The sequence below is a fragment of the Coregonus clupeaformis genome, chromosome 23 (assembly GCF_020615455.1).
Source record: "Coregonus clupeaformis isolate EN_2021a chromosome 23, ASM2061545v1, whole genome shotgun sequence".
Classification (NCBI taxonomy): domain Eukaryota; kingdom Metazoa; phylum Chordata; class Actinopteri; order Salmoniformes; family Salmonidae; genus Coregonus; species Coregonus clupeaformis.
The window spans coordinates 40,162,409-40,185,836 of record NC_059214.1 but is presented as its reverse complement, the minus strand read 5'-3'; the positions used below and the strand labels follow the sequence as shown (position 1 = coordinate 40,185,836).

At 42.7% G+C, this 23,428-nt stretch overlaps 3 protein-coding genes and 1 non-coding gene across 7 annotated transcripts; 3 read left to right on the top strand and 1 right to left on the bottom strand.

Annotated features, from left to right (window-relative positions):
• The first annotated feature begins 526 nt into the window (after positions 1 to 526).
• Positions 527 to 8,295, top strand: LOC121536957 (plastin-2-like). 3 transcript variants are annotated; one of them, XM_041844629.1, is made up of 16 exons: positions 527 to 667; positions 3,550 to 3,635; positions 3,827 to 3,987; positions 4,122 to 4,251; positions 4,556 to 4,688; positions 4,809 to 4,890; positions 5,039 to 5,204; positions 5,332 to 5,474; positions 6,052 to 6,147; positions 6,314 to 6,509; positions 6,641 to 6,719; positions 6,830 to 6,944; positions 7,042 to 7,175; positions 7,315 to 7,435; positions 7,578 to 7,702; positions 7,808 to 8,295. In XM_041844629.1, exons 2-16 carry the CDS (start codon positions 3,569 to 3,571, stop codon positions 7,938 to 7,940), a joined length of 1,881 nt encoding a protein of 626 aa, XP_041700563.1. In that variant the 5' UTR covers positions 527 to 667; positions 3,550 to 3,568; the 3' UTR covers positions 7,941 to 8,295. The 3 variants fall into 3 exon arrangements, with proteins under 3 accessions (XP_041700563.1, XP_041700564.1, XP_041700562.1); XM_041844630.1 differs by having other exon boundaries at positions 3,539 to 3,635; XM_041844628.2 differs by having other exon boundaries at positions 528 to 667; positions 3,559 to 3,635.
• A 292-nt stretch (positions 8,296 to 8,587) lies between these two features.
• On the bottom strand, positions 8,588 to 15,898 carry LOC121536312 (CCR4-NOT transcription complex subunit 11-like). Of its 2 annotated transcripts, none has more exons than XM_041843584.2 (7): positions 15,127 to 15,898; positions 14,823 to 14,987; positions 14,394 to 14,546; positions 11,370 to 11,584; positions 11,068 to 11,270; positions 10,873 to 10,969; positions 8,588 to 9,010 (listed from the first exon to the last, which is right to left on the bottom strand). In XM_041843584.2, the coding sequence occupies exons 1-7, from the start codon at positions 15,443 to 15,445 to the stop codon at positions 8,813 to 8,815; spliced, it is 1,350 nt and encodes a 449-aa protein (XP_041699518.1). In that variant the 5' UTR covers positions 15,446 to 15,898; the 3' UTR covers positions 8,588 to 8,812. The 2 variants fall into 2 exon arrangements, with proteins under 2 accessions (XP_041699518.1, XP_041699519.1); XM_041843585.2 differs by having other exon boundaries at positions 11,382 to 11,584.
• A 5,335-nt stretch (positions 15,899 to 21,233) lies between these two features.
• On the top strand, positions 21,234 to 23,275 carry LOC121536960 (60S ribosomal protein L31). Its single transcript, XM_041844632.2, has 4 exons — positions 21,234 to 21,363; positions 21,869 to 21,994; positions 22,771 to 22,883; positions 23,208 to 23,275. The coding sequence occupies exons 1-4, from the start codon at positions 21,257 to 21,259 to the stop codon at positions 23,237 to 23,239; spliced, it is 378 nt and encodes a 125-aa protein (XP_041700566.1). The 5' UTR covers positions 21,234 to 21,256; the 3' UTR covers positions 23,240 to 23,275.
• LOC121537134 lies at positions 22,252 to 22,387 on the top strand. Its single transcript, XR_005994991.1, has one exon. It is a non-coding gene; the product is annotated as a small nucleolar RNA SNORA5 (small nucleolar RNA).
• Positions 23,276 to 23,428: the final 153 nt, after the last annotated feature.

Here is a 23,428-nt window from a genome sequence, read left to right as displayed (position 1 = left end):
AGAAATACACCCGACAGAACTACCAACATAGAAAAACACCCAAATCCCCAACAAAACAACATACACTCTAGCTCACATACAAAAGTCCTAGAGCCAGAGTGTCACATCCAGGTACTTTTTTGCAGGTGCTGGAGTTGCTCAACTTGCCCTACTGCCATAAATGCCATAATTTGACAGTTTTTCACTTAAACAATGAGGAGGAACGAGAAAGATCAGTTTTAGGTTGTTATCAGTCAAATAAATTCTCAGAGCAGGCTCAACTTGCCCGACTGCCATAAATGCCATAAATTGTCTATCTTTCACTTAAGCAATGTGGAGGAACCAGAAAGATCAGTTTTAGGCTACTGGAATATTTTGCAGTTTCACTTTAAAAAAATATATATATATATATGGGGCAACTTGCTCCCACCTTGATAGACCTGTGGCAGGTAGCAGATTGCCATAGAAAGACAAAACGTCTTTCATTACTCTTAGTGAAGTTGTCCTGGGTTGCATGTCACTTCCTTCCTACTACATTTGAAATGATTCGTTGTCAGTTGACTTTGGAGGGAGAGAGAGGGTACTGCCTGCCTGTCAAGCAGTGAGAGCAGCAGACACACTGAAGTAAGGAGAGTGAGTCAGAGACAGACCACACAGACAGACCTTCCAGTCAACTCACATCCCTAAGGTAATTAAATCTCCTGACCTAGGGGCCTCTCTGTGTCAGTGTCTGTGTGTGCCTCTGCATGTGTCAGTATTTCATTGAATCTACTGGGGAAATGGTCTGTGACTGCATGTTGGTTTTGATGAGGTTGAAGATGAATGATGATGATGAGGATGATGAGGATGATGATCCACAGTGTTCACAGATGGTCATGTGTGTTAATAGATGGTGTTTTCCTGGATCTGAGGGCAGCATGTGTAGTATGCATTGATTTACAGTAGCCTAACAACTTGCTTTATCATCATAAAGTATCCTCTTGCTACTTTATCATCCAAGGAATGCTGTTAAACTGTTACATAATACATTGATACAGTATTACAAAATTGTTATATAGCCCTATAGTGTATTCTGATGTTCACAGGAGAAGCATTGCCATGTCATGACTTTAGTTTCAGTATCAGCTGAACATTGTGGCAGAGAGCAAGAGTAGCCTAAACCATTGCATAGTGTTTAAACAGGAAGTTAGTTGGTTTGTGGTTATCCTTGCTGCAACTGCTGAAAATTCTAACGTGAAAGCTAACAGTAATTTCCAACATATCATCACTATTCATCCAATAACATGTGTATACATGTTAAGCATGTGGAATTTGCTGGCACATACACATCTGTAATCTCTTAAACTCACCACCGCTGTAGTAATTTAGAAATTATGAACAATATATCATTTGTATATTGTGACTGCCCCTACTTGTTTCACTGGCTGAGAATTCCCCCAACCTATCTACTGTATGTTGTCTTTCAATAGTGCTTGAATAATTAATAACACACTACACTAAAAGGGTCAGTGCAGTTAACTTAATTTTCATTTTTTTAATGATATTTACAAACTATGAGGGCGAAATAACACTCTTAAATTGTGAAAATTATGATAATGCCCTTTTTGTGCAAGAGCTCTTTGAAAAGACTGCCTGGAATTTCAGCCTGTTCAGCTGGTACAGATCTTTTGGCCCACATCATGATTATAATAGACCAATGACTGTTCATCTGGGTAAGGTGGTGGGCTCTAGACCATCCTATCAGCCAATCAGTGCTGTGCATGTGAATATCTTCAAATTTGTTTCCTAACGCCCGCACGATCAGACTGAGCATTTCAAGGGCCATAGGAGGCTCAGGGAAATAAATGATAACAAATATATTTTGGAGTTATTTTCATTAAATAAACACACACAGTGATTTATTAGATATACAGTGATTATTTAAAAATTAAATTACAAAGACTGCATGGGGCTTTAAATGAATGGGCTTTTGCATACAAAACAATTGAGAGAAACTGAGTGAGCACAATTGATTGATGTATAATTTGAGTGACAGACAGATTGGCTTTGATAAATGTCCACATCATAATATTGTTCCAATAAATCTCTATTCCTCTAGCTAATCCATGCAAATGTACCTTTTCATTTCATTATTTTCTTAGTACATAATGAATAAGCTGTCTGTTTAAAAGAGAACAAGATTTGCATGTGAAATCAGCGGTACCATGACTGATGTTTGTGGGTATTTCAGAGTTTTATTTCCATAAAGGCCCTTGATGATTTTAGTGGCTGAGACCACAGGTACTCCTTGATGACTGATGAGGGTTTTAAGGATTTCAAATCAAGGAACTGGATTTGCTTGATGAAAGATAACACCTCTCATGATCAAAATGAAAAGACAGATTTACTTCATCATCTAAAAGTAAAGTCTGGGTAAATGTCAGCCCTAAAAAGGCAGTAATATCCTATAGTTAGATTAGTGAACATCACACTGTGCCATCCAGAGAGTGTCTCAGTGCTGATTTAAATTAAATGCTTACAAAGTGACAAATCTAGTCATTTTGAGCCATGGTGTGAAAAGACATCAGTTTCATTTCTGCTTCTGACCTCTATAGCTATAGTGTGAGAAAGGGAACAAAACCCGGATCTCCTTGTTTTAAGTTATTTGAGCATTCAGAACTGTGCTACTACATACCCACTGGGCAAAAACTGGTTGAATCAACTTTGTTTCCATGTCATTTCAACAAAAAATGTAATGTGATGATGTTGAATCAACATGGAAAACTGATTGGATTTGCAAAAAGTCATTGACATAAGGGAATTGCGGGGGTTTTTCACCCAACTTTTCACCTAAATCCAATGACAAAATGACATTTTTGTTGATTGCACGTTGAATTCACCAAAACTCAACCGAAATCAAATCAAAACTAGACTTTGAAATGACGTCTGTGCTCAGTGGCTACATTGTTGAATATAGACAAATAATGGTCTCTAGACCCTTCTCCATACTATATGTTTAGAAAACCATAGATGCAATCTCTAGGAGCAAAGCTGATTTGTTCTGATGCGGTGGGTGGCAATTAAAAGAGAAACATTTGTTACTCATCTCCAAACTTCACACCTCTGAGGCAAGCAGAGCAGACCTAGTTTAAAGTAGGTCTCTGTCTCTAACATAACCTTATATCTCTCGCTGTATCTGTGGTATACAGCTTTAGCGGCCTCATTGAAACCACACAGTAAAATGGCAGCCATTCTTCCTGTCTGTTATCACTAGAGCTCTACTCCACTCTCAACTCAGACTGGGACCTGAAATGTATACTCAGGCAGATGAGATATAAAGACATGAATAAAGATATGAATCATGTGAATGACCTCACCACCTTAGCAGAAGTAGGAAGGAAGTAGCTCGCTAGAAGCAGGATGTTTCAGAATGAAATAGACATCAGAGCCCAGAACCACTGGGTAGAGCACATTTTTTAGAAATTATCACAGTGACAACATGCAGAAATGTAATATTTATTTTTAGTTCCTCCCTGTTGAGTATGTTCAGTATTGTATGGTTTTGTGAAAAAAGGTGAAGTTATGTGTAAGTGGTTTCAGATTCCACAAGATGTCTGCTCCAGCACAGATCTCTCAGGATGAGTTGGAGGAACTGAGAGAAGCCTTTGCTAAGATCGGTGAGAGCCTGACAGGAAAACACCCTGAACACCCTCCAATCCTGATTCCCCATACTAAGAGAGGAACAGAAAAGTAGTCAATTCATTATAGACTCACTTCACTCTCTCACTCTTATCCTGGGTCCCTGATTATTTTTGCATTCAACAAGGCTACATTCTATGTGACCTTTGACCTATATTTCTTATTCCAGATGTTGATTCTCACGGCCACATTGGCACAGATGAGCTAAATGACCTGTTCAAAGCTGCCAACCTGCCATTGCCAGGATACAGAGTCCGAGAGATCATCCAGGATCTCACCAAGACAGGAGACCTACATGACGGCAAAGTCACCTTCGACGAGTTTGCCAATGTAAGTTCAGAGGTCAATAGGTCAAAATCAATGGCAGTTACAGAAAGACAATGTCAAAGTAGAGCAGACCATAGCTTGAGACATCTTGACATGACACCAAAGATACATGGAATCATCTCTTCTCGTTCACTAAGGTGGTCCATGGACTGAAGAGCATAGAGGTGGCTAAGACCTTCAAGAAAGCCATCAACAAGAAGGAGGGCATCTATGCCGTAGCAGGAACCTCAGAGCAGTCCAGCTCAGGCACACAGCACTCCTACTCAGGTGACTGCCCCTACTTGTTTCACTGGCTGAGAATTCCCCCAACCTATCTACTTCAGTCTGTCTAGATACATCTGTAGCCAAACATCACACAGGAAACACTTATCATTCAAATGAGACAGAACCACATCTATCTCTATGTGTGGAACAATCCATCAGTACAACAAGACTTCCTGGTCTGTGAAGTCACACATCTATACGTCTCTGATTGGCCAATGTATACAAATATTTCTCCATAAATACAAATACTCCTACATGTATAATATTATGCATTCCCCCCCATGCCCACACATTTCTCCACTGACAGAGGAGGAGAAAGTGGCTTTTGTGAACTGGGTGAATAAGGCATTGGAGAAAGACCCAGACTGCAAGCATGTCCTCCCTATGGATCCCACCTCTAACGACCTGTTCACCGCTGTCGGAGATGGGATCGTTCTATGGTACTTTCTAACTGTTCTCATGGACTTACTTTAGAGCATGTGCAACTTTGATGTTATAAACCAATCCCTACGGCAATATTCCATTGATATCAACCTATGCATCTCTCCTTCACCTGGTAGTAAGATGATCAATCAGTCTGTCCCGGACACCATCGATGAGAGAACCATCAACAAGAAGAAGCTCACACCCTTCACCATCCAGGTAACCTTTTACAGACTGTTCAACATCACCTGACTCAGAGGACTGCAGCTTTGTATAACCCATTGACACATTAATTTCTTTGTCATTATATACAGTATATACTGTATGTCATGCACAGGTATCTATACTCTTTTGTGTACTCTAACAGGAGAATCTGAACCTGGCTCTGAACTCTGCGTCGGCCATCGGCTGCCACGTGGTAAACATCGGAGCAGAGGACCTGAAGGAAGGCAGGCAGCATCTGGTCCTGGGCCTGCTCTGGCAGGTCATCAAGATTGGCTTGTTCGCTGACATCGAGATCAGCAGAAACGAAGGTGTGTGTGTGTGTTAAATGTTTATTTGAATATGGACTTTCAATGTTTTGGTGTGTTTTATAACTTTATAACACTTGATCTCTGTAGCTGTATGTTTATGAGTGTGTTATTTCAATGATGTGTGCAGCTCTGATAGCCCTGCTGAGGGATGGGGAGAGCCTGGAGGACCTGATGAAGCTGTCCCCAGAGGAGCTGCTGCTACGCTGGGCCAACTACCACCTGGAGGAGGCCGGCTGCTCCAAGATCAACAACTTCAGCTCTGACATTAAGGTGGGTCATACGCACCATGTCGGTCCTGGATCATCATATGACTGTGTCAGTCCTGGATCATCATATGACTGTGTCGGTCCTGGATCATCATATGACTGTGTCGGTCCTGGATCGTCATATGACTGTGTCGGTCCTGGATCGTCATATGACTGTGTCGGTCCTGGATCGTCATATGACTGTGTCGGTCCTGAATCGTCATATGACTGTGTCGGTCCTGGATCGTCATATGACTGTGTCGGTCCTTGATCGTCATATGACTGTGTCGGTCCTGGATCGTCATATGACTGTGTCGGTCCTGGATCGTCATATGACTGTGTCGGTCTGGGATTGTCATATGACTATGTCGGTCCTGAATCGTCATATGACTGTGTCGGTCCGGGATCGTCATATTTACATTTACATTTTAGTCATTTAGCAGACGCTCTTATCCAGAGCGACTTACAGTTAGCAGTCATATGACTGTGTCTGTCCTGGATCGTCATATGACTGTGTCGGTCCTGGATCGTCATATGACTATGTCGGTCCGGGATCTTTTAGTGCATTTGTGATTGTATAAATGTTTTGTTTTGCATTATAGGATTCCAAGGCTTACTACAACATCCTGAACCAAGTGGCTCCTAAGGGAGATGAAGAGGGAATCCCTCTGATTGCCATCGACATTTCAGGGATAAGGGTACGTGGTCATCCCATCCTAGAAAACATCATCCATATCCATTCCATTTTAGGCAACCTGATCAACAGTGCTGTTCTTCTAGCCACTTTGGTTAAAAGTGCATGCTAAATTGACCAAATTATCAATGAGTGATACATCATAGATCGCTCCCTACCGCCCCCTGCAGGAGAAAGAGGACATAAAGAGAGCAGAGTGCATGTTGGAGCAGGCTGACCGTCTTGGCTGCCGGCAGTTCGTCACAGCAACCGACGTGGTCCGTGGCAACCCCAAGCTGAACTTGGCGTACATTGCCAACCTGTTCAACAAGTATCCTGCCCTGAAGAAGCCAGAGAACCAGGACATTGACTGGAGCTCAATCGAGGGTCAGTGTTGGGACCATCCCAAACCATAACCTATCTAGTTCCTGAGCATCCCTACTTCCTGATGAAATAATATAAACCATATATACAGTACAAGGCCTGAACCAGTGTGTAATGTTATCTGTCACTTACAGGTGAGACCAGAGAGGAGCGCACCTTCAGGAACTGGATGAACTCCCTGGGGGTCAACCCTCGTGTCAACCACCTCTATGTGTAAGAACAGTACAGGTCACTCCATCTTATACACACCATTTCCAACAATTTACAATCATTTGGAAACCACACTAATGTAATGTGTGTGTGTGTGTGTGCATGTTTTACAGGGACATAGATGATGCTTTGGTCATCTTCCAACTCTATGAGAAGATCAATGTGCCAGTGGATTGGGACAGAGTAAACAAACCCCCTTACTCCAAACTGGGCAGCAACATGAAGAAGGTGAGACTAGGAACAATTAGAGTTCTCCCACAGTGCGATCACGATTAAACTGATCAATTGATTATTCATTGATTTATTACGTGTTTGTCTGTGCCAGTTGGAGAACTGTAACTATGCAGTGGAGCTGGGGAAGAATGAGGCCAAGTTCTCCCTGGTGGGCATTGCTGGACAGGACCTGAACGAGGGCAACCGAAAACTCACCCAGGCCCTGCTGTGGCAGCTGATGAGGAGGTAATGCAACAGAACATTGTTAAAAGTGCTTTAGATATTTTTTCCCCTGTTCAGGTCATGTGATCAGCAAAAACTCATATGCAGGCCCAATGCCTACTCCATAATTCCACATTTAGAAGGATCCATCTCTTTCTCTCAGGTACACACTGAACATTCTGGAGGAGCTTGGTGACGGGCAGAAGGTGAATGACGACACCATCATCACCTGGGTCAATGACACACTCACACAGGCTAGCAAAGGCACCATCTCTGGATTCAAGGTAAGCTGTACCTCTGCTGTTTAACATTTTCCTGACCATGGTACCTTATTTGAAGTACTAGACTTCATTTTACTTTTCCAAGTAGAATAAATAAAAGTAAAGCATCCTCCACAGCAATAGCTCAGTGTGTGTGCCTCTGTAGGATGGGTCCATAGCCACCAGTATGCCAGTCCTGGACCTGATTGATGCCATCCAGCCAGGCTCCATCCGCTACGACCTAATCAAGGTGGAGGACCTGACTGAGGAAGAGAAGCTCAATAACGCCAAGTACGTACCATGTGATGAAATTAACATTTGAGTACTAGCTTGATGAAAGAGATGAAACATTCAAGCCAACAGATAAGATGTCCCCTAAATACTGCCTGTTGTCAGGTATGCCATCTCCATGGCCAGGAAAATCGGAGCGCGGGTGTACGCCCTGCCTGAGGACCTAGTGGAGGTGAAACCTAAGATGGTGATGACAGTGTTTGCCTGCCTGATGGCCCGGGGCATGAAGAGGGTATAGGGGTCCCAACCCCACAGAACACATCACATTAAGATGTGATCAGCACAACAATCAGAATCAGGTGAAAGAAGATACTAGCTCAAGACTATTTCAGTAATGTAGCTATTATGTCTGGAAATCAGCAATTCAAAACTCAGGGCTGATAGCGAAGAGCAGATATAAAATAATACTGTAACTGGAGTTATACTGGAAATCTTATTTTGATATGAGATTTAGCTCTTTTTTACTTAACTTTTTTTACACAAACTTCTTTACTTGATGCTATTAATTTCAAATTGTGACCATTTTGCTTTCAGACTAACATTTGTGAAGATATCAGGGAAACACATATTTTATATAAAATATTTTTAACGAATGTTGTGTCTTGGTTTTGTTCACACGTATTGTAATACACATGCACTACACCTGTACATCAAGTATGAGCAGTTCCCTTACAAATAGTTGTTCTGCATTGAGAACCTATTAATGTGATCAAATCTAGTTCCCTCATTCAAAACAGAATCCAACATTCCTGTATTTGCATGTACAGTATGTCTCACCATGTTCAGTAGAAAATACAAGCCAACAACCCAGATGGTTCATTACATATCCATTTAATGAAACAAAACCGACAAGCAATCAATCTCTGGAGGGGGGGAAACAGTTTCAAAATATGTCCATCTTTGTCCAGAAAAGAGAGAGGAAAAACAGTAACTGAGTTCAAAGCCGGACTCCAGGCGAGATTGTGAGGATTGTCTGGGTGGTTATACAGTCTTGGTCAGTATCTCTTGGTTGGGGCGCTATTTAGCGGGTTGTGCCTCTGTGGGCTTAATACCTGGGGGGCGTTATTTGGCACGTCAGGCTACTGCCAGGTTCTATGTACTATGAAAGCATTATTTGGCAGGTTTGACCTCAGGGGGGATTTCTCCTGTATCCAGGGTCTTGAGGAGGCGGAAGAGGCCGGCTGCCTCCCGTATGCGGCTGAACTCAATGCAAAAGGCCTGCACCTCGATGAACAGGTCCTGCACGTTTATGATCTTATTCCGGATCAGAGACTGCAGGAACACACACACCAGGCGCACCAGGCGGTTCTGCAAACGGAAACAGAGGTTTTACATACACATCTGAAACACTGGCTAACACAGTGGAGCCTTGACTAACTAGTTTTTTTTTTAAAGTCATCTTTAGCACGGAGAACCCACAAATGCACTTCCTGTTACAACTTTCAGAAAGAAAGTGGCATGCATCCTCTGGTAAGACAAGCATTTACAGTGCACTTGGAATGTATTCATTCAGACTTGACCCACATTTTGTTACCTTACAGCCTTATTTTTAAATGGATTAAATTGTTTTTTCCCCTCATCAATCTATACACAATTCCCCATAATGACAAAGCAAAACCAGATATTTAGAAATGTTTGCAAATTTATCAGAAATAAAAAAACGTAAATATCACATTTACACAAGTATTCAGACCCTTTACTCAGTACTTTGTTGAAGCACTTTTGGCAGCGATTACAGCCTCGAGTCTTCTTGGGTATGATGCTACAAGTTTGGCACACCTGTATTTGGGGAGTTTCTCCCATTCGACTGTGCAGATCCTCTCAAGCTCTGTCAGGTTGGATGGGGAGCGTTGCTGCACAGCTATTTTCAGGTCTCCAGAGATGTTCGATCGGGTTCAAGTCCGGGATCTGGCAGGGCCACTCAAGGACATTCACAGACTTCTCCCGAAGCCACTCCTGCGTTGTCTTGGCTGTGTGCTTAGGGTCGTTGTCCTGTTGGAAGGTGAACCTTCACCCCAGTCTGAGGTCCTGATAGCGCTGGAGCAGGTTTTCATCAAGGATCTCTCTGTACTTGCTCCGTTCATCGTTCCCTCGATCCTGACTCGTCTCCCAGTACCTGCTGCAGAAAAACATCCCCACAGCATGATGCTTCCACCACCACCATGCGTAACCGTAGGGATGGTGCCGGGTTTCCTCCAGACGTGAAGCTTGGCATTCAAGCAAAAGAGTTCAATCTTGGTTTCATCAGACCACAGAATCTTGTTTCTCATGGTCTGAGAGTCTTTAGGTGCCTTTTGGAAAACTCCAAGCGGGCTGCGATGTGCCTTTTACTGAGGAGTGGCTTCCGTCTGGCCACTCTACCATAAAGGCCTGATTGGTGGAGTGCTGCAGAGATGGTTGTCCTTCTGGAAGGTTCTCCCATCTACACAGAGGAACTCTGGAGCTCTGTCAGAGTGACCATCAGGTTCTTGGTCACCTCCCTGACCAAGGCCCTTCTCACCCGATTGCTCAGTTTGGCCGGGCAGCCAGCTCTAGGAAGAGTCTAGGTGGTTCCAAACTTCTTCCATTTAAGAATGACGGAGGCCACTGTGTTCTTGGTGACCTTCAATGCTGCAGAAATGTTTTGGTACCCTTCCCCAGATCTGTGCCTCGACACAATCGTTTCTCGGAGCTCTACGTACAATTCCTTCAACCTCATGGCTTGGTTTTTGCTTTGACATGCACTGTCAACTGTGGGACCTTATATAGACAGGTGTATGCCTTTCCAAATCATGTCCAATCAATTTAATTTACCACAGGTGGACTCCAATCAAGTTGTAGAAACATCTCAAGGATGATCAATGGAAACAGGATGCACCTGAGCTCAATTTTGAGTCTAATAGTAAAGTGTCTGAATACTTATGTAAATAATGTATATATATATATATTTTTAATACATTTGCAAAAAAATCTAAAAACCTGTTTTCGCTTTGTCATTATGGGGTATTGTGTGTAGATTGATGAGCAAAAAAAGTATTTTATCAATTTTAGAATAAGGCTGTAACATAACAAAATGTGGAAAAAGTCAAGGGGTATGAATACTTTCCGAAGGCACTGTATATGTGACTGACAGGTCAAACACTAAGCTACAGCCTCCTGTCATGGGCCTTCCCTTCCACAGTTCTCCTTACCTGCATGTACTTGTCTTTGATCTGTTCACACGTGGAGATACAGTTGGAGATGTACAGGTGAATGAACTCTGGAGGGAGGTCCACAGCAGTGGTTAGCCTGTGCACACAAAGAATAACCTCACATAAATAAACACATTTTAAAACTGATTGTAGACAAATTAATTATATAAATCAAATGATATCCAAAGCCCCCACCTATTGACCACCTCCATGGAGTGCAGGGACATGTCCATGTTGACCAGGACGGAGAAGTACTCAGTGATCTGGCTGGACTGCATCAGTTTTAGAAGCATCTCGATGGCCACTAGAGGGTTGTTTTCCACCAGGTCAGGCAGCTTGGCCGGGGTCAGACCGATGTGGTACACCAGCTTAGGATCCCTCTCCAGCTCACTCAGGAGCTGTAGGGAGACCGCAATATTTAGAGAGATATTCAGGTGGAATTCCCAAGGGAAGGTCATGTTTGAAATATATAAGATACAGTTGAGTAGACAGTGTACCTGTCTACTCACCTGTGACTGCTGCTGGGCAGACAGTGGGCTCTTGAAGGCCTTGGCCATGATGCGTTTGATCTCCACGCCCGTGCTGTTCTTCACACACATGGAGCGATCCCACTGCACACTGTGGTCGGGCTCCGTGGGGTTTAGCCACGCCAGCTCGTCCTCACAAACGTGCAGGGGAGGGGGCGGCCGGATGAACTCTGGACGGAAGTGACCTTGGGGGAGGTAGGGTCACAGGGAGGCGTTACAGGCTGGATATGTGGCTTGGCTTACGTGATACTTGGGATATCGTATATACTTCAGTATCATTCCTGTGTCATTACAATACCAGGCTAATGAAAAGACATACACTACGTGACCAGAAGTATGTGGACACCTGCTCGCCGAGCCTCTCATTCCAAAATCATGGGCAATAATATGGAGTTGGTCCCCCCCTTTGCTACTATAACAGCGGGGGCAATGTCATGCTGAAACAGGAAAGGGCCTTCCCCAAATCGTTACCACAAAGTTGGAAGCACAGAATCGTCTAGAATGTCATTGTATGTAGCGTTAAGATTTCCCTTCACTGGAACTAAGGGGCCTAGACCGAACCATGAAAAACTGCCTCAGACCATTATTCTTCCTGCACCAAACTTTACAGTTGGCACTATGCATTCAGGGAGGTAGCGTTCTCCTGACATCCGCCAAACCCAGATTCGTTCCGTCGGACTGCCAGATGGTGAAGCGTGATTCATCACTCCAGAGAACGCGTTTCCACTGCTCCAGAGTCCAATGGCGGCGAGCTTTACACCACTCCAGCTGACGGTTGACATTGCACATGGTGATCTTAGGCTTGTGTGTGGCTGCTCAGCCATGGAAACACATTTCATGAAGCTCCCGACGAACAGTTCTTGTGCTGACGTTGCGTCCAGAGGCAGTTTGGAACTCGGTAGTGAGTATTGCAACCGAGGACAGACACGCTTCAGCACTCGGTGGTCCCTTTCTGTGAGCTTGTGTGGCCTATCACTTCACGGCTGAGCAGTTGTTGCTCCTAGATGTTTCCACTTCACAATAACAGCACTTACAGTTGACTGGGGCAGCTCTAGCGGAGCAGAAATTTGAAGAACTGATTTGTTGGAAAGGTGGCATCCTATGACGTTGCCACGTTGAAAGTCACTGAGCTCTTCATTAAGGCCATTCTACTGCCAATGTTTGTCTATGGAGATTGCATGGCTACATGCTTGATTTTATACACCTGTCAGCAATGGGTGTGGCTGAAATAACCAAATCCACTAATTTGAAGGGTTGTCCACATACTTTTGTATATACAGTTGAAGTCGGAAGTTTACATACACTTAGGTTGAAGTCATTAAAACTAGTTTTTCAACCACTCCACAAATTTCTTGTTAACAAACTATAGTTTTGGCAAGTCGGTTAGGACATCTACTTTGTGCATGACAAGTAATTTTTCCAACAATTGTTTACAGACAGATTATTTCACTTATAATTCACTGTATCACAATTCCAGTGGGTCAGAAGTTTACATACACTAAGTTGACTGTGCCTTTAAACAGCTTGGGAAATTCCAGAAAATGATGTCATGGCTTTAGAAGCTTCTGATAGGCTAATTGAAATCGGTTGAGTCAATTGGAGGTGTACCTGTGGATGTATTTCAAGGCCTACCTTCAAACTCAGTGCCTCTTTGCTTGACATCATGGGAAAGTCAAAAGAAATCAGCCAAGACCTCAGAAAAAAGTCTGGTTCATCCTTGGGAGCAATTTCCAAATGGCTGAAGGTACCACGTTCATCTGTACAAACAATAGTACGCAAGTATAAACACCATGGGACCTCGCAGCCATCATACCGCTCAGGAAGGAGACGCGTTCTGTCTCCTAGAGATGAACGTACTTTGGTGGGAAAAGTGCAAATCAATCCCAGAACAACAGCAAATGACCTTGTGAAGATGCTGGAGGAAACAGGTACAAAAGTATCTATATCCACAGTAAAACGAGTCCTACATCGACATAACCTGAAAGGCCGCTCAGCAAGGAAGAAGCCACTGCTCCAAAACCGCCATAAAAAAGCCAGACTACAGTTTGCAACTGCACACGGGGACAAATATTGTACTTTTTGGAGAAATGTCCTCTGGTCTGATGAAACAAAAATATAACTGTTTGGCCATAATGACCATCGTTATGTTTGGAGGAAAAGGGGGGTGCCTCGCAAGCCGAAGAACACCATCCCAACCGTGAAGCACGGGGGTGGCAGCATTATGCTGTGGGGGTGCTTTGCTGCAGGAGGGACTGGTGCACTTCACAAAATAGATGCCATCATGAGGAAGGAAAATTATGTGGATATATTGAACCAACATCTCAAGACATCAGTCAGGAAGTTTAAGCTTGGTCGCAAATGGGTCTTCCAAATGGACAATGACCCCAAGCATACTTCCAAAGTTGTGGCAAAATGGCTTAAGGACAACAAAGTCAAGGTATTGGAGTGGCCATCACAAAGCCCTGACCTCAATTCTATAGAAGATTTGTGGGCAGAACTGAAAAGGCGTGTGCGAGCAAGGAGGCCTACACACCTGACTCAGTTACACCAGCTCTGTCAGGAGGAATGGGCCAAAATTCACCCAACTTATTGTGGGAAGCTTGTGGAAGGCTACACAAAACGTTTGACCCAAGTTAAACAATTTAAAGGCAATGCTACCAAATACTAATTGAGTGTACGTCAACTTCTGACCCACTGGGAATGTGATGAAAGAAATAAAAGCTGAAATAAATCATTCTCTCTACTATTATTCTGACATTTCACATTCTTAAAATAAAGTGGTGATCCTAACTGACCTAAAACAGGGAATTTCTACTAGGATTATATGTCAGGAGTTGTGAAAAACTGAGTTTAAATGTATTTGGCTAAGGTGTATGTAAACTTCCGACTTCAACTGTATAGTGTATGTTTTTGTGTCAACATTCACCTAACTTATGTCGTCCATAAACATAACACAGACTAATAACAAACTGATTGATGAAATGCTCCACTTACTCTCCAGTGGAGGTCGAGGCCCAGTGACCAGAGACTCTGTGATCTGATTGGCCACTGAGCTGTCGAACCCAGAGTTGGAAGAATCTGGGTCCGGGTCGTTGAGGATGCTGGGAAAGCTGGCCTTACTCTGGGTGGGTAGCTCTGACTGGCGCTCTGCAGTGTCAAGGGGAGAGAGAGGAATAAGAGTTTACAAATGAAGTGTTAGAATTGCTGCATAGTAAAGTGTAAAGAGCTGTCTGTTGTACTACAGTAATGATATGAGAGGTTTTATGTCTCAACACAGGCAAATCTCTATAGGTGGAATCCTAACTTTGAAATCCACAATTCTCCATCATACATAACTCTTTTTGAGTTGCCTAACATTCTTGAGATTCTATAACCACCCTCCATACAAGATACATGAGAAGTGCATACATGCAGGTACTGTACCTGCCAATGCCAACTGCAGCCCACTAATGTCTATGGACTGTGGCATGTTCTCCACATCCATGCAAGACACCTGTCTGGGGGTCTTCTTGAAGAGTTCCCTTGGAGGCGCAAGCATTAGCTGGGAGAGGAAGAACTTCTCGGGCTGTGTAATGGGTGGCAGGAAGCCTATGAACAGTCATATGATCAGGATATACTTGAGTTAATATAATGAAAGCAACACAAACTGCTGATGAAAACTTTGGACAATACTTCTTACTATCCAAACGGATTACATTTGATATTTTGTCATTTAGCAGACACTCACCAGACAGTTGTTTCTCCTGCTCCTCCCCAACTGGTGAGGGGTTCAGCAAGTGAGCAAAGACAGCGGCAAAGGGATTGGCGGCCAGTGGCTCTGTGCGGTACATCTCCCAGAGGAGGTAGAGGGCTGTCAGGCGCTGGGCAGAGCTTGGCAGAAGGTCCGGCTGTTGCAGCAGCATCACCAAAACCGATCCTACTCGGAAATGTTCGGCCTTCGCGAAGTAATGATGAAAGGCGGTTGATAGACTTTCAAAAGTGTTGGTGCAAGCTTCCTCGGAAATGATTCCCAAGAGGTTGGACAGCTCCTTCGGGGCAAGTGTCATCGTACCTATGTTGTTGATAGCTAGCTTTTAGCTACGTGACCAAAATGATAAATCAGTGCTTGCACGTAGTCTTTTGTAATTGCACGTATGTTGCGTTATTCAGTTACATACTTAAAAAGAAGCTAGATACATTTCCACTAACTCCACAGGAGTGCAGATATGGGCAGCAAGCTAACAGTTAGCAAATGCTATTAGCTCGCGCTAGTTAGCTTACTAGCTAGCTTGTCAGCAAAGTCATCGTAAAAGTAAGTTATACAGCTAAACAAAATTGACCTCGATCAACTAAAAAAATACATAAGTCTTACTGATCGTAAAAGCATGAATCGAATTATTATCTAAGGTTAAATATGAAGTAAGTTAGCTTTTCTCAGCTGTTTTCCCAACAGTTTCCACTTCGTTCACAACATTGGAGCGTTGAGTTTTGACCTTTGACTCGACGCCGGTAACAACGTGCATTATGGGAAATATAGTAAAGAAGATTATTCTTTTATTTCCGCTTGCTCGAGACTTTTCGTGGCTACAACAAAAATCTATACAAATTACAGATAAAACATTTGTTTAAAATGTGGTATAATTTATTTATTGTTTCGGAAAAAGCACTGGTAAAAAGACATTCGTGTCTGTATTTTTCTGCTTCATAGACAAGTCAATGAACTAAGAATACCAGACCCAGCTTTTATCGCATTGGGTTCTATGGGAGAGCCACCCCGTTAAGCAGACCGGAACTGACCTTTTTTTTAACGGCCTGAGCGAAGAGAGAGGAAGAGGCGTCCGTGACAGAGAAACCTTTTTTGTATGGAGGTCTATGAGAGAGTGTTGAATTACGTGAGGCTGATTTTATCGAATATAAGTTTTGTAATGTTTAGGCTGTTACAAATGTACTGATATAAACGGATGCATGTGCAGTGGCGACCCGTCATTTTGAGCCCCACCTGTTTGTTTTTTTGTCTGTTTTGCATGTTATTTTGTTATTTTTGGCATTAAAATTAATATGTGTATTGCGTTAATAAAGCCACATACAAACTATGTTTTGCTTTCTTGAGTAAAGCAGCTCCAAAATGCAGGTGTTTCAGCCTAGCTCAGTGCTTTTTGTGGTGGTTGGGCAGCCAGAGAAAAATACTGAGTGTAGGGGTTGGTAATGTTCTCTAGTTGCGCTGTGATTGGCTCAGTGTTCTGTCACTCATGGGGACACTACGTCACCACAAAATTTACGTGTAGAGCTAAAAAATGTAAGCCCCTTGGGTGCTGCCATCGTGTTACATTAGAATTGCCCATCCAAAAAGGCTCAAGGTCATAGGCCACAGATAAAATGACGTCAAATCACGTTATATGTACAGTAGCTTTGATTGGACTGATCATGTCAACATCATACTTTCAAAATCTTAGCCAGCAAGCTAGCAGTCATCATCATGAATCAAGTCAACTTTCTACTGGGAAATCCTTTTCAATCCTTGTCATATGAAGATAAATAATGAAGAGAAATTATAGATAAAACGTATCGGTGCTCATCGGCCATTGGACGTAAACATTACACAACAAGTTGGAAATCGCAAATTCAACAATGAGTGGTTTGGAAGGAATCAGTGGCTAACTGCAAGCATTGCAAAGCAATCACTAGCCTGCTATTCAGTGGAGTGGATGTGTGGTCCAAGTCTGGGTTTAAGGGTCTCTTTTCCAAGATTAAAAGGATAAACATTCAACATTGGCCATGCTGTCAATCCAACATGACTTCTACCACGCTCAAAACAACTGGAAACTCGGAACTGGGAAATCTCAGACTTCAGTGAGTTCAAGACTACTGGGAACTCTGAAAAAAATGAGCTCCGACTGGGAAAATATGTTTTGAACAGTCATCCAACTCGGAATTGCAAGTCCGGAACTCGGGCCTCTTTCTAGCGCTCCGACCTGAAGGTCACTGACATCATCATGATTCAACCTTGTTTTTTTCTGAGTCCCAGGTTGTCTTGAAAGCACAATAAATCCAGAGAATGCCAGTATGAAAAGTGTATGCACTCACTAACTGTAAGTCGCTCTGGATAAGAGCATCTGCTAAATGACTAAAATTTAAATGTAGAAACCACATTTGTTTAAGCAAGTCAGCCATATCAGCTATGATTTTTTTAAAGGTAGTAAATGAGGCTGAATTAACTGTTTCGCTGCCAGACAAGGCTCCACTGATAGCCAGGTTTAGCAGTGGTAAGGTGTTGGGACTCTGCTGTTGGGATAGCTTAATGTTGGCCCTAAGAGTTTGTGGGCACCGTTTGTCACCTTTATGGTGCAATTAATATATTGTTTTGTGTTGTGTAGTGGCTTTCCTGGCATGCATTAAAAACAATTGGGGGGAGTTTGCCCCACCAAGATTTACATGCTAAAATTGCCACTGTCCATGTGGCATTCCAGCAACTTGGAGAAAAACTACTTAGTGCCTGTCGTATCATTGGCTAGAATGGTCCCACCTGATCTTGCCTGCCTTCAATCATTGAGGACATGTATTGCCATTGTTAGAGCGGTCACTCGGCTATCTCGTCAATATAATAGATCATCTTTGCCTGAGTGAACCTGTGGAGTAAACACAGAGAGGAAGAGATAGGCCCAACTCGGCAGAAAATCTGTCTCCCTCCATCCGGTGGAGTTTTTTAGTTGTTTCCCCCCACAAAGCAAGGAGTTTTTGTATGGAGGTCAATGAGAGTGTCGAATTTGGTCAACCAAAATATTACATTTACGTCATTTAGCAGACGCTCTTATCCAGAGCGACTTACAGTTAGTGCATTCATTATTTTTATTTTTTTCATACTGGCGCCCCGTGGGAATCGAACCCACAACCCTGGCGTTGCAAACGCCATGCTCTACCAACTGAGCTACCTCCCTCCCGGCCATTCCCTCTGCTAGACAACGCTGGGCCAATTGTGCGCCGCCATGGGTCTCCCGGTCGCGGCTTAAATATGAATGGCTTATTTGCTACGTGAGGGTTATTTGATCAAATAGACGTTTCTTAATGCTTTAGTTGTTAAAAGTGTACTGATATAAGTAGGAGACGTGACATCCCGGCAACTTTGAGAGAAAAAAACACTTTATATCGTAGTTGTTTCGAGATGGCTATGCATATTCACATATGAGGCCTCCCCATTAAATACATGCGGTTGACGTCAACAACCCTCATCGAATATTCAAGAAATGATTACAATAATGAGATGTATCCACCAATCCAAAGAAAGGATAGGCGGGAGCTAGACAGCCCGCCGTGATGCTTTGTGGACAATGACTCCCATTGTTAGGGCAGAGAGACGTGTATCTTGTTAGTATATCCATCATCTTTGGTAAATTTAGCCACCATATTTGTTTCTTGCGTTTAGAACGACCCGGATGTGAACCCTTTTTTCGTTGCCTTTCAGTACCCACAAGTCTTTGCAACTTCCTTTCCGACATTTCTCGGGCAGAGTAAGTACTGGTTTACCAAATGTGTGTTATTTATCTAACTTCATCCTGACCTTGTGTTAATATAATCCAATATTTTCATGACATAATTACAAGATGAGACACTGAACTCCCTAAACGATGCAATCGTGGTGGAATATGCCTAAATGATCAATTGTGAATTTTTAAATGGAAACGTGTAGCCACTAAACAGTCAGTTTGCTAATCACACGTCTACAACCCCAGCTGAACGGAACTATTGTCATAAATGTCTCGGTTATAAAGCGCATTAGTCCTTTGTTTAGGTCTTATCTGGGGTCCCTAATTTCTGTTTCACAACATCCCGTTGTTACTAATGTAAAGTTATTCAGAAACCAATCGCTGTAGTTAGTTAAACTAGCCAGCCAAATATATACCGTTATAATTAGCTAGCTAGCTGTATTGCCTGGCGTCAGCAACCAGACGTATGCCCAATTACGTGTACATTACTTATGCCCCACCAACACTTATCTAGATGGCAAAAGTTACTGGTATTGTAAACCCATGAAATGTATTTTCTACAGTATCCTAATTAATCCTACCATGAAACTTCACGTGGAATTGTTTACGTTCATGTCAATGAAAGCAGTGGAACTGACAGCGGTTTAACTACTGTGCAGATATGAAACAAACTATCATATCAGTCAAATTTCAAATTCCCACTTTATGCTACAAAACCAACTAGAATAGACTATGCAGGTCAACGAATGATTAATATAATTCACCAATACATTTATTAGTAGTACAAAAATTATTGCTATCAGGTTGTAAATCACAGCTGGCCTGGTAAATTGTTTGCTGCTTCCATTCAGAATGCCCTGTTTCAGTTTCAATGACTAAATATTTTGGACAAAACCGGAAGAATGCAACTAAGGCTGTAATGTCAATACAATCAAACTAGCAGGGCAATGACCACAAGTCAGTCATAACGTGCCTAATAGGCTAATGTATATATTTAGGATGCTAAAAACGCGGAGCCTAACTTTCGCTAGCTGCTAGGATGTCATGTCATTGGAGGAGTGGGTGAGTGACTGACTTTTTCCCCTCATCGTTTTTCGTTGGCTATCCACAGGTAGATGCAGGTGTCATTTGGTTAGCTAGCTAGCAAGAACGTGAACGACTGTTAAACAGTTTTCATATCTCTTGCGTTCGCAAGTTCACTCTGGCTATCACTCTCCTCCAAGTGTGCCAGAGAGCATAGAATAACTGACGCGCAACACCGGCTGAATATGACCAGTGTAACTTAAACATAGGCAAAAAAAAGTAATAGTTAGTCATGGACGCTCTAGATAACATGTAAACAGCCTAACCAGCTCTGCTAGGGCAAGTAAAATGTTCAGTGAGGTGTTCAAATTTGTGCCTAGAAGTAGCTAGGTAGCAAACTAGCCAACTTTAGCCATTTAGCTTGGGTGCTTGGTTGCAGGCATCCTGCAGAAGGACAAGTAAGCTACAATTCCCCATCCTTTATCAGTGCAATTTTGACGGCCAACTAGCTGACAAAGTTTGAGGTTTTGTCTAATGTTTGTTCGTTATGCTTTAGCTCATCTTGCTCTGGCTAGCATTAGTTGTTGAGGTGCATAACTGAGGGAGAGAGAGAAAGCCTACCTTTTCATGGTTTGATCAATAGGACTGTAAAGTTCCCAAATGTAAGAGGACTCCCGTGGTAATGAAATATTTGCAGAAATCCATTGAGGGATATTTTGTGGCTTTTGGCGAATGTGTTCTAATTATCTAAAGTCACGCTTTTGTAACTGCTGGTAAACACACAGTCGAGTTCAAAGTGAATGATGCCAAGCCTGTATGGCAAATGGCTTGTTTGTATAAAGGCCCACTGTAGCTCTGGTTGGCTATGGTGCACCGTTCTGCGTAGACTCCAGTCCTGGACGAGACATGTTTTTTTATAGATTTTATTTACTATAGTGTATTCATTTTCCAAACGCGCAGCCGCTGGACTAGACAGATGTTTTTTAGGTTTTATTTACTGTGGTGTCTATTAATTGTCCAAAAGCATGGCTGCTTTCCAACTATATTGCTATAGAATTTCCACAAGCGCCTTAGTATATGTAATTCCCAAATATTTTAAGAATGAATGAAAACATGAAAATGACCATGTCTTAAGTTCTCGCTTGTCAGATAATGTTTTAAAAAAAGAATTCTTCCTTGGGGTGTATATGAACAGATTTTAATAAGATTTCATGTTGCTAAAATGCTGTCAGTTCCATTTTAAGCTCAGTGTTGACTTGTTAGGGGACCACTCTACTTTTAACCAAATAAGCAGTGGACACTTGAGAAATGCATGTCTTGTCTCTGGTTATGAGGAAAAGGTTAGTCAATGTTTTATGTGATGTCTTTTCTTAGATGGCGCCAAACAAGAAGGGCGGTGAGAAAAAGAAGGGGCGTTCTGCCATCAACGAGGTTGTGACCAGGGAGTACACCGTCAACATCCACAAGCGCATACATGGCGTGTGAGTACACTGTCTGGGGGCATGGCACTGAGTCTGCTGCTGTAGAGTTATGGATGTGTGCTATCTACACACGGTTTGAATGAAGTACTGTATGTTTGTATGCTTGCAAGATGTCTTTGGTGCTTTGATGGCTGGTCTAAGGTAATTTGATGGGCTATCCCACTGAAGAGGATTTGAGGGAATGGTGGACGTAAAATGATTAGAGGCAGTTGACATTGTTTTGATTTTGTACATGCTAAATGTTGGAAGTGTGCTGTTGCTTATGGGAAAGAACGTGAGGCGCCAGTGTGAATTACTCATTTTCCTTCCCAGGTCATTATAGGTGGACAAGAAGCTGGTGCTGTGTAGTGTAGAACTACAATAAGGGTCATTTTCACAAGGGCTTCCCTTGTTATATTGCTTAGAAAAATAGACATTGCTTGCTCTGACAAATGTGATGCTTTGATCAACCTCTTTGATAATCATGTGCATGTAATTAACGTTGCTTCTTGCTCTGTTCCGTCAGGTCCTTCAAGAGGAGGGCACCTCGCGCTCTCAAGGAGATCCGCAAGTTCGCCATGAAGGAGATGGGAACCCCTGACGTACGCATCGACACTCGCCTGAACAAGGCTGTTTGGACCAAGGGTGTGAGGTAAGCAAACCCTCGTGTTTCTTGCGACAGAGGCCTTAGCCTGCTGGTCCCTGGTACAGAAAAGGTTATGGGCTTAACTTGATCGACTGCTACATTTCAAAACTAACACTTTAAACTGTCATCTCAGCCAATCTGAGTGTGACACTGAGTTGAGGGTACAGTATACCACATGTTAATGCTGTGGCTGCAATAAGTATTGGGACGATATGCACTTAACCGTAGTATGAACTGGACTATGCTGAATTCCAAATCGCCTGTGCAGCCTTGTCAAATTCAGTGCTTCCTCTACAATGGACTGCACTGGCCAAAATGGCTGCCATAGTGAAACTGTAGTTCATGGGCCTCACATTCATTTTCATGAATGTTGGGGATACATTTGTGCTAATGACAATTGATTGTTGATTTCAGTGATGCACATTGTCTGTCCATTACGTCTAATTGAATGGAAAGTTGAACATCAGGATCTCTTCCAGTCTCTCTCTATTGCATCACTCTTTTCCCCTCTCTCTCAGCCAAAAAAACTCACTCGCCCCTGTCCTATCTGCTTCATGCAGTGTTGTCCTGATATCAAGGGGTAGAGGCTAATTAGCCCGGCGGATAGACACTTTGACTGAGCCAGCATCAGTGCTGGCTTCAGAGCGAAGTGTTATGCTTGGCGATGGGTGTAGAGTTGGTGCAATTAATACAAGTTGCGGCGTGTAACGTTTTCCACAATGCCATGCACTAAAACTGAGCACATTTCTCCACGTTAACTGATTATTTGTATGTTATTTCAGGAATGTCCCATACCGTATGCGCGTGCGCCTGTCAAGGAAACGCAATGAAGACGAGGACTCTCCCAACAAACTGTACACCCTCGTCACATACGTCCCTGTCACAACATACAAAGGTAAGTCCAACATTTGCTTGGCTGTGTGCTGTGCTCACTGCTGAATAGTATCCAGAAGTGTACTTGCATTTCTGAGGTTGGCGATCTGGTGTATTTGAAATTAGCAATATTTGTAGGTCACCCACTGGGTACAAAATACCCTGGTAGGTGACCGTAAATAACAAATTGTGGCAGAATTATTTTCAGATCAGCTGCATACAAATGGGTATACAAAGTAGAGGACCTGTAAATGCTCCAACCAAAGCTCAGAGCTAGTTCTCTGCTGTTCCCCATTTGCCTGTTGAAGACTTCACTGATTCTGATAGTTTTATTTTCTCTCTACAGGTCTGCAGACAGTCAATGTGGATGAGAACTAATTATTCACTGGTGTTGAAATAAATGAATAAAATAAACTGCAGTCTTGGATTTTTTCTTCATCAGGAGTTTATGCAATCACTAACTGGGATTATTGATGGAGCAATTGCATTAAATTATATTTAATTTTCTTTCTAGAGCAAGTGTCTGATTAGTGTTTGGATATAAAAGCATATGTTTACTTCAGCCAC

Bases quoted from the DNA above. Each gene is read 5' to 3' on its own strand.
- LOC121536312 (XM_041843584.2), bottom strand. From the start codon at position 15,445: ATGACACTTGCCCCGAAGGAGCTGTCCAACCTCTTGGGAATCATTTCC. The intron at 14,547-14,822 runs GTACAGTACCTG...TTGACACTGCAG, and splicing joins GCTGCAGTTGGCATTGGCAG to AGCGCCAGTCAGAGCTACCC. The intron at 9,011-10,872 runs GTAAGGAGAACT...TTCCGTTTGCAG, and splicing joins TCAAAGACAAGTACATGCAG to AACCGCCTGGTGCGCCTGGT.
- LOC121536960 (XM_041844632.2), top strand. From the start codon at position 21,257: ATGGCGCCAAACAAGAAGGGCGGTGAGAAAAAGAAGGGGCGTTCTGCC. The intron at 21,995-22,770 runs GTAAGCAAACCC...ATGTTATTTCAG, and splicing joins GTTTGGACCAAGGGTGTGAG to GAATGTCCCATACCGTATGC. The intron at 22,884-23,207 runs GTAAGTCCAACA...TTCTCTCTACAG, and splicing joins CCCTGTCACAACATACAAAG to GTCTGCAGACAGTCAATGTG.
- LOC121536957 (XM_041844629.1), top strand. From the start codon at position 3,569: ATGTCTGCTCCAGCACAGATCTCTCAGGATGAGTTGGAGGAACTGAGA. The intron at 4,689-4,808 runs GTACTTTCTAAC...TTCACCTGGTAG, and splicing joins GGAGATGGGATCGTTCTATG to TAAGATGATCAATCAGTCTG. The intron at 7,436-7,577 runs GTAAGCTGTACC...GTGCCTCTGTAG, and splicing joins GCACCATCTCTGGATTCAAG to GATGGGTCCATAGCCACCAG.